The 10,143-nt window shown below is 47.6% G+C and overlaps 1 protein-coding gene across 1 annotated transcript; it reads right to left on the reverse strand.

The window, feature by feature from the left end:
- Positions 1–4,939: 4,939 nt before the first annotated feature.
- LOC146853758 (olfactory receptor 8U3-like) lies at positions 4,940–9,797 on the reverse strand. The gene is made up of 2 exons (XM_085650870.1): positions 9,324–9,797; positions 4,940–5,389 (listed from the first exon to the last, which is right to left on the reverse strand). The coding sequence occupies exons 1-2, from the start codon at positions 9,795–9,797 to the stop codon at positions 4,940–4,942; spliced, it is 924 nt and encodes a 307-aa protein (XP_085506996.1).
- Positions 9,798–10,143: the final 346 nt, after the last annotated feature.

The following is a 10,143-nucleotide window of genomic DNA, read 5'->3' on the forward strand; positions in this document are numbered from 1 at the left end:
AGTGTGAGAAACCTGGGACGCTGATTAGGAAGATAAAGCAGGTCTAACACACCCGCCTGCATCTGCATCAGGAATGTCTCAAAGAGACACAATACAATACTTTTTCTTCACATGCGCGCTCAGCTGTAGTGCCCCTACCTCAGTGCACTGCAATTCACGGGCACTTCTGTTTGCATGTTGTGTTACCTCAGGACTTTCTCCGGCTCCCCCATGTTGCTCAGCAGTTGACTCTATCATGCAGGTGTTTTCAGTTTTCGTTGCACTGTTGTCCACTCTTCAAGTGGTTGTCAGCACCAAGCACTCCGTGCGGGCTGGCTTGCACTCACCACACACACATCCAGCACAGGCGTCACTGTTCATGTGGCCCTGCCAATAAAGGGGCCAGGCGCATGTGCCCATATCCAGTACAACATAATGTCTACGTGTGTCCCTGTGGTCTTGTTGTATGCATCAGGGCCCTGGGCCCTACGACATTACATTGTGCTGCGTACATCAGATGCAGACATGTCACCGCAGGCAGCGGGTTGGAGCGTGGACAGGTAGTTTTGTCCTCACCCACTCAATTCATAAGGGGAGTGGCCAGGGCCATCGTACGCCGAGCCAATGTGGGTGTGTGACTGCTATTTGTGCGCCCCTGGGCGTGGTTCTGTACTGTTAATGTGCATCTGCATGTGTCTCTATGGCAGTGTGGGTCTCCTTTGTGGGGTGTGGGTGGTCCCTGAGAGTGATAGAAACCAACGTATGTGTTCTAGTTCGCCTTCCATGTGTTCGGCACCTACCCACACCTGTTGGGCCACCTCCTTTTGGTTTGCTGACACATGGCATTGGGGTGCCTTGTGTGGGTGGGTGAAGTGTTGTGAGCCAGCTGTGCTGGCAGGTACTTCCTGCTGTGTGGTCTGTTGCAGGATCTGTGTTCTCCTCTGAGTAGCTTGTCTGCCCTGGTACTGGTGGTGGGTTGCGTGGGATATCCATGGGCTGTTGTAGGGCATCGGTATCGACGGTGTGGGGGTCCTCTCCGGCATCACAGATGTGTTGTTGTCTGTGCTCTGCTGGAGGTGTGGTGTGCCCTTCTGCAATGTGAAGCGGAGATGCATGTTGACATTGTGTTGACATGCATGTTGACCCATTGTTCTGGTTTACATGCAGACTGTATGGCAATGTACATTGTGACTGCTTGTGGGGTGCTGGATTCTTCTGCGGGAGAGTGTACATTTGGACTACATGACGGCTGTGAGGTCATACGCGCACATTTCCATTTCACAGTTTCCAGCTCTGTCAGATGTAGTAGCATGTTTCTGTGCATGTGCGGAGCCAGTTGTGTCCTCTGCTCTGCAGTGTCGGCTATGCGCATTGTACCACGTTGTCGTCAATGTGGGTGTGCTGTTCTTGCTATGTGTGTGTGCTGCAGTGTGCCAAGGGGATGAGGGACATGATCCTGGGTAATTGTGGGTGTGCAGTGTGCTACACCTCAATGTGCATGTATGCCATTGTGCCCATCTCTCCCAGCCCACCCAGTCCCTGTCCGTTACTTTCCCTGTTGATGTTGTCAGGTCCTCTCGAGCTGTGTCCCTACTCCCTACTCTTTGCACCATCTCCTCACTAATGACTGTGGCCTTGGTTTCCTGCAGCTCCTCCTGCGGCGCTGGACTGCCACCTCCTGTTGACAGCGGGTTTGTGCCTGATTTAAGCTGTCACGTCATGCTGGTGCCTCTTGTTCTCCCCGATTGGCCTCCTCGGCACTCCGACTGCATTCCAGGTGGTCTGCTTGTGGGTCAGTTGCTGTGGTGTTCTGTCACCTCTGTGACGCTGGTCTTGTTTTCCTGCGGTCTGCACTCCTTCTTCCTCTCGCTCTTTTCCTTGACCTTCATTGCTGGTTGTCTGTGGGGGTTGTGGGGTTCGCGTTGGCCTCTGCGCTGGGTCAGGGTGCATCCATATTGCTACGTGCTTTGGCTTGTTTCTGGTGTGCTGTTTCTGTGGTTTTTATGGTGCATTTTCGCGCAAGAAACGTGGGATTTGCAGGCCTCATTGCATGATTTTTTTCATTTGCATTTCACATTTTTGTGGCATGGCGGTGATTTTTGCAGGCCCATTTGATGCGTTATCTTGGGACTATCGCACGCTACAGCCACGTGAATACTTGGTTGGCACGGCGTAATTTTCCTACGATGGGCTGCGATGTTGAGAGTTGCGTTAGGCTACTCTTGCGGTAGTTATCACACGTTCTTGTGAACCATACACCCTGGTGTTCGTACAGAGATTAGTTAATTTAGAAACTTGTCTAGCGATGTTAAATTTAATTAGACAGGACGTAAGGATTAGAAAAATGTATGAACTCATTTCATTATGATGCTGATTCTGTCCCCATTTTATATTTTTTATATTTTTAATGGTGTGGAATGTTTTATTTATTGATCTCAATGTTCTGCTGTCTGTTTGATATTCACGGAGACCTATGCTTTTACGCTGTTTCCCTTTGTGATTTGCACTATGAATTTTAATAATTTGAAGGGATGAATTGCATTTATTGTTTGTGTTTTTTTTCTTTTATGGCTGTTTGCCGAATAAAGATTTGTTTGGATTAGATTTCTACAGGTTGATTAGAATGATGCAGACATGATTTTTTTGGCCATCATAGAATTGTTGCATGGCTGTGAATTTATAGTAGACTTGCTGTTATGGTGGAGTGGGAAAACTCAGGGGCTTATTCACAAGGAGTTAACTCCAATTTATCTCCATCTTAACACAGCAAAAGGTGGAGATAGATTTAACACCCCATTCACAAGCTGGTGCAAACTGCAGACAACATCAGTATTTCCGCGATAGCTGCCCCAAAATTTATCCCCATGGTGGACACCACCAACTAACACTAATGAGATGCAGAGTAGGCGTTCCCGTGCAAAAACACACAAGACAACCACAACCCCACATTCGCAATGAATTGCCAGATCTGTGAAGCGAAGCAAAAACAGGGGATAAACGGGTTAGCACAAGGGATTCTACGCCTGCCTTTTGCTGCTGCTAAGCAGGATGACTACCCACAGCATTAAAGGGAGCCCAGCCAAGAGCCACATCTGAAAACCCACAGATGCCATGGAGGCAATGATCATGCAGCTCCGATACCCATGAGGGTCACAACACCCACCGCCACCACCCCCAGCCCCTCTGCCATATTTTTTTAATAACCTGCCAACCCCTCAGCATTCACCCGTGAATGCATTTCCATCTATCACTTGTAGGTGCTGGCTGGCAGGGTCTTTCAATAGAGCGGGGGTACAGAGGTCGGGGAAAGGGCCTCTGTTGACACAGCGTTTCACGCTGCCTGCCAAATTTTAAATGAACCAGACAATGTCTCTTGCAATTGTTATTCACTTGACAACCTATCCCTCACATCCTAATATTTGAAGGGCCATGTTCGCAATGCGATATCGCCTTGGTTGAGAAAGATGAGTTTTCTGGCGCTGATGTGCCGATCCACAGCTATCGCCTGCTAACACAGGAATAACTATCGCCATTGCGATGTTTTCTCCGTCGTTCACTGTTATTATCGCCATGTAGCATGGGCTTTTGAATAACAATAGCGTTTAGGTAGTGCTAACTTTTCTGCCGATAAATTACTTTGGCGATAGTTATTGCACGTTCTTGCGAATCTGCCCCTCAGTGGTCAAAGAGCACAATGACAATACTCAGTGTGTTGCTTGTTAGAGTTGTAAAATGGCCTTACAGTCGTATGCCAAATAGTTTCCAGGCGTGTGCAACACTGTGGTTATAAGAAGATAGTGTATTGGTAGTTTGTAGAAATGGCTTTGTGGATATTTTGTAGAATGTTTATAAATTTGCTACCATGAATTTGAATACTGGATTTGCTCAAAGATTGTGCTAGGCAGTTCCATGGAAAAGTAACTGTGTTGTGAAATATACATTGGTCCAATGGCAACTGGAAGAATCAGCATTAAAAGTGACTGCTAACATTTTTGCTAATTGTGTTGCCTGCACCAAATCCATGGCAGGGTGTACGTACCTATTGACTCCTTGGAAATAGTTGTAGGACAGTCGTGAGCTGTGTGATGCAAGTGAGTTTTAACTTTACTCTTCACTGCTGACTAACGCAATGGAGAATTGTGTTAGCTTACAGATGGCAATATTCGATCCATAGCTCCAGGGTCAAATGGACTTCTGTGTTGGTGGGAAGCCAGAAAGACATGTCAATCCTTTTCGCTAGGCTGATGTCAACTGGTTGGTTTAAGGAGGATTCATGATTAGGATGAAGGACTTAAGGAAAAGCCATGGAACATGATACATCCCACTGTACTTTGGTTTCTAGGCCATGGATGATAATGAGTTGGTTTTGGTTTACACTATTGTAGCACACCTAGAAAGTTTGAGAGATGCATGACAGTCACTTGAATGTCCAGCATGAGGTCAGTCTTGGCGGCAAACAGCTTGGTGTTTATGGTTTCCTAAGATTTCATTGATCAAGTTGATTGAATCATTTTGTGGTCTGACTCAAAGTTTGTTGGAAGGATCATAATGACGTTTGTGAACCAATCTTTCTATTATGGGCTCAGATGATATACCTTCTAGGGTTCAATACTCACCCAAAGGCCCAGTGGTGTTTTTCCACTAATTAGCCTGGAATTACAATGATAAAATACTAAACACAGATAAAAAACGTATTATGGAAACATTGCTAGGGCGTTTTGTGAGGTTAAGTTGCTAGAAACACTATTTTCTATTGCTAAGAAGATATCATGTGTACAGGCTAAACCTTGCCTTATTATCAATACAGGAAGTTATCTAGAGAGATGAAATGTTGTCAAACGTATGAAAATGAAATGAGTCAATAATATAAATATTCAATTTGAGATCATCTTCTGTATGGACATGAGAAAGTTCCGTAATAGAAATAGGATGCAAACTTTGACAAGCATTTCAGTAAATGTCAAGAACATTGTATTTTATGGAGGGTCCTCCCCAGAGCATCTTTCACCTCTCTATTCCTCAGGCTGTAGATCATGGGATTCAGCATGGGAATAACCACTGTGTACAATACTGAAGCCACTCTGTCCTCTTGCAGGGAATAGCTAGACGTGGGTCTGAGATACAAGAAAAAAAGTGTACTATAGAAAAGGATAACACACGTAAAGTGGGAGGAACATGTGGAGAAGGCCTTTCGTCTTCCAGAAGAGGATGGGATTGCCACAATTGTCCGTATGATGGACACGTACGAGGCCACAATCACTGACACAGCACTTATGGTCAGGAAGTCGGCAGAGATAAAGAGCACTAGCTTGCTTGCAAAGGTGTCTGCATAAGTAAGATCTAAAATAGGGAGGAAATCACAGTAGAAATGCTGAACCTCGTTAGGCCCACAGTAGGAGAGGCGGAATACACCAGCAACATTCTGTGTGTAACCCCTCCTGAGGCGGAAGCCGGGAGGCTGTGTGCTCTGCTGCTGTTACGCTGTGTTCTACGCTGCTATTGCGAATATTTGCACATTTAGTCGACTTGCTTTTAACTTCGTTATTTTTAACTTGTGATCGCATCTTTGCACTAGGCAGACCTCCTCACCTTGGTGTCTTCCCGTATCCCGCTGCCTGGCGCCCTCTCACCTACAGCTGACTTGTAACGCTGTGGAGTTGGTCCCGGGGCTCAGAAGCGTGGCGGCCATCTTGGGGGTGGATCAGACCCGGAGCGCTCTAGTCGCGCATAAAAGGGGCCTAGATCCCATGCGCCAGTCTGTGTGATTGTGTGTAACCCCTCCTGAGGCGGAAGCCGGGAGGCTGTGTGCTCTGCTGCTGTTACGCTGTGTTCTACGCTGCTATTGCGAATATTTGCACATTTAGTCGACTTGCTTTTAACTTCGTTATTTTTAACTTGTGATCGCATCTTTGCACTAGGCAGACCTCCTCACCTTGGTGTCTTCCCGTATCCCGCTGCCTGGCGCCCTCTCACCTACAGCTGACTTGTAACGCTGTGGAGTTGGTCCCGGGGCTCAGAAGCGTGGCGGCCATCTAGGGGGTGGATCAGACCCGGAGCGCTCTAGTCGCGCATAAAAGGGGAAGGGCATGACTTCGCGCAGCGAACGCGCTCAGCGGGCGCGCCAGACTCGCGCCGGAGTCGTGCCAGAGTCCTGCCCGTCTGCGCTCGTCCGCGTCTCGGACGCGGCCACGCCAGGTACTATCCCCCTGCTGCGGGAGTCCCTCAATCCCATCATCTACAACAGGGAAACCCTTGTAGGCCTCAATTCCAGTTCATGCTCTTGGCCACAGGCACCCCAAGCACTGCCGGACGACCCGACATCCTTTGTCTTCAAACCCTGCTGCGTACGGCATACTGACGATACTTCTCATCCCGCCTGCCACTTACGGCAGTCCGCACACCGTCAACCCGTGAGCGGCAGTAATACATCTATCAAAGCAGGACTCATTAATTGTCGCTCGTTAGTAAAACATTCATTAGACATAGCCCAATCACTCGAGGATAACAGGTGGGATATCCTTTTCCTTACGGAAACTTGGTTGGGAGATGACACCAATCCTGCCCTCTGCCTCGCTATTCCTCCCGACTACAAAATTCTGTGCGCTAACAGGCAGAATTTACACCCTGGTGAAGGAGTGGCCATTATATACAGATCTATCTGGTCGATCTCCTCCTTCCCATACCCTCAAATAGAGTGCATCGAGGCGTTACCCTTCTGTATTAAACTGGCCGCCAACTTTACTTATTCTGGCTTATTGGTGTACCGTCCCCCCAAATCCAAATTCTCCTATCTTCCGGCCCTCATTGATTTTGCTTTACAGGCATCTTTCCGCTATGCCAATTTCACCCTCTTGGGTGATTTTAATCTGCACGCTGACGATCTTAATGAACCTAATGCCTCCAACTTTTTGTCAGCTTTATCTGATGGTGGCCTAAAGCAACTTGTCGTTGGCCCTACACACAAGGGCGGGCACACTCTGGACCTGATATGTACCAACCTCACTGACACTATTTTAGGTAAGCCCACCCCTGCTGTCTGGTCAGACCATTTTTTAATCCCTTTCTCCTTTTCCTCCCGCTTGGTGGATCGCTCCAGACCTCAGTCCAACACCATGGGGCGGAATTGGAGGAGAATCTCTCTTGAGAGTCTAGGCCCTCATCTCTCCACGCCCCCCTAGGGGAGGCCCACAATTTGGACTCTCGTGTGGCCAGTTTCAACCATTGGGTTACCTCGGCTCTGGATCTTTTAGCACCCTTGAGACCTATTAAGTCCCTTCGTACCTCTCCCTCGGCACCCTGGTATTCTGAGGAATTGCGGCTACATAAATCTACCTGCAAGAGGCTGGAGAGAAATTGGAGGCGATCTTATTCTCCTGACAGTAGATCCAAATACAAAACCTCCCTTAAGGAGTACAGAAGAAAAATCATTGACCATAAAAGATCACACCTTGAGGAGGAAATCACCAGGGCTAAGGGTGCACCTAGAGTCATTTTTGATGCGGTCAGAGCCTTTACCGACCCCTTGGCCCTTAAGCGCCAACCACTGGTCTCCCAGGCTCTCTGTGACAATCTTTCGAGCTTTTTTGAAGATAAGATCGCTTTAATCCAGAACTCCTTTCCCAGCAACATCACTCCTCCTCAACTGAAGGCAGATTTAACTAGCTCCAACCCGGATAAAGTCTTTTCCAAATTTGAGCCGATCTCCCTAGATCAGTCTCTGGCGGAACTTCTCAAGTGCAAATCGGGCTCCCCCCTTGACCCGTGGCCAGCGAAGCAGTACAAATCTCTCGCTCCTTTGCTCAATCCAGTACTGAACGAAATATGGAATGACTCTCTCCTGTCGGGTATCTTTCCAGACTCTTGGAAACATGCTCGACTGGTACCAATCATCAAAAAGGCAACCGCAGACCCCTCTGAACCAGCAAATTACCGCCCCATCTCCCTGCTCCCTGCCCCAGCCAAAGTGCTGGAGAAACTTGTATATGGCCAATTGGCTGGGTTCTTTGAGAAGAGCGGCGCCTTCCACATCTCCCAGCACGGTTTCAGGCCGGGTCATAGCACCGAATCTGCCCTCCTGGAGATGGCGGACGCTATTAGGTGGAAAGTTGACGAGGGTTCTAGAGCGGTGTTGGTGCTGCTAGACCTTTCAGCAGCATTCGACACCGTATCCCACCCGATCCTCCTCAACCGACTACAGGAAAAAGGTGTTCAGGGCAAAGCCTTGGAATGGCTTGCCTCCTTTTTGTCCAATCGGACCCAGGCTGTATTCACTCCCCCCTTCACTTCATGCAGTCGTCCTCTCAAGTGGGGCGTCCCTCAGGGCTCTTCACTAAGCCCTCTTTTGTTTAATGTATATTTTTCTCCGCTGGCCGAGATCATCTCCCAATCTGGAATACAGGCCACATCTTATGCGGATGATATACAGCTTCTTTTTTCATATGACTCTCCCTCTGAGTCTACCTTCGACCCACTAAAAAATTGCCTTCGGAGCATTGCCAACTGGATGGATATCAACTGCCTCCGGCTTAATGCTGGCAAAACCGAAGTAATATTTTTTCACCAGCCCTCCCCACTGGATCCTACTCTGTGGTGGCCTCTTGACTTGAGTGCCCCTCCTTTGCCGAAGGACTCCGTCAAAAACCTGGGAGTCATTTGGGATAGTGATCTCTCCTTCAAGAAGCAGATTCAATCTGTATCTGTGGCCTGTTTTTCTAAAATGAGGATGATGAAAAAATTCATCAACTTCATCCCTAACCAAACTAGGAAAACAATTGTGCAGGCGCTAATCACCTCCCATCTTGACTATGCCAATGGCCTCTATTTGGGACTATCTAAAGGTCTCTTGAGGCGCTTGCAAACAGTTCAAAATGCCGCAGTCCGTTTGGTTTGTGGTCTCCCCCTTAGAGAACACATTACCCCCCACCGCCTCAGGCTGCATTGGCTCCCAGTACATAAAAGGTCGGAATTTAAGGCCCTCACCCTTGCCCACCGGGCTATCAACGGGAAGGGTTCTGCTCATTTGTCCTCATGTCTCCGCCCCTACAGCAACGCCCGTCCACTCCGATCGAGCTCTCAACATCTTCTTTTTACCCCAAGGGTTAAAAAGGCTCGATCTGGGGGGAAAACGTTCCAAGTTTGCACTGCCTCCCATTGGAACAACCTTCCCTTGTACATCAGGAGCGTTCAAGACGAACCTCCCTTTCGGAAAGCCCTGAAAACTTTTCTATTCTGCTAATTCTTCACCTTGCAGCGAGCATTATACACGTTCTCACACAAGCGCCGGGACACCCCGTTGGGGTATCTGTGCGCTATATAAGTTAAATAAATAAATAAAAAATAAATAATAAAGCAGAGCTGAACAAAGCACAAAGGAAGGCTGCAAGGACCAACTGCACGCAGACGGTCTGGGTCATGACCCTATTGTATGTTAGGGGGTGGCAAATAGCCATGTAGCGGTCATATGCCATCACGGTGAGTAGCACACACTCCGTTGTCCCAAAAAGTGCAAAGGCAAAGAGTTGTGCAGCACATGCGTGGAACAGGATGGTATTCCTTTTAGCAAGGAAGTTCACCAGCATTTTGGGGGTGATGACTGTCGAGTAACAGAGGTCCACAAGGGAAAGGATACCTAGGAAGAAATACATAGGGGTCTGTAGACGAGGGCTGAGCCAGACTAGAAGTAACATGCCAGTGTTACCAACCACAGTCATGGTGTACATGGCTAAGAACATCATAAACAGAATCCCTTGAAAATGTTGAACATCTGTCATTCCCAAAAGAAGGAACTCCGTGACCTTGGTACAGTTCTCTTGATCCATGTCCTAGAAAAGTAGAAAATAAATGTTACTTTTATTTCAAATCATTTACGTATCATCAAGTAGGATGCATGCAGAGAGTAATCAGATTATTATAAAATGGAGAGTAAACTATTAAATGTAAACATTTGATCAACGTGGTTGGAAACTGCTCAGTTACCATAGGAGTACTCAAGCTCACACAACCACAAAACACAATAGATACACATTTTGAAGTACAGTCTGGCTTGCCCAGATGAGGAAAACACCTGACCAGAAAGGATTTTTGGCGGAGACTTCGGAAGATATTTAATTTTGTATGCGGAGACATGCTTCAAATGTTTCAAAAAGGTTTCAAATCTGTTATGTT

This window comes from Triturus cristatus, chromosome 4_1 (genome assembly GCF_964204655.1).
Source record: "Triturus cristatus chromosome 4_1, aTriCri1.1, whole genome shotgun sequence".
NCBI lineage: Eukaryota > Metazoa > Chordata > Amphibia > Caudata > Salamandridae > Triturus > Triturus cristatus.

Coding starts and splice junctions, on each gene's coding strand:
- LOC146853758 (XM_085650870.1), bottom strand. CDS start 9,797: ATGGATCAAGAGAACTGTACCAAGGTCACGGAGTTCCTTCTTTTGGGA. Junction 5,390..9,323: donor CTTTGTTCAGCTCTGCTTTA/TTATTTATTTTT, acceptor AATGTTGCTGGT/GTATTCCGCCTCTCCTACTG.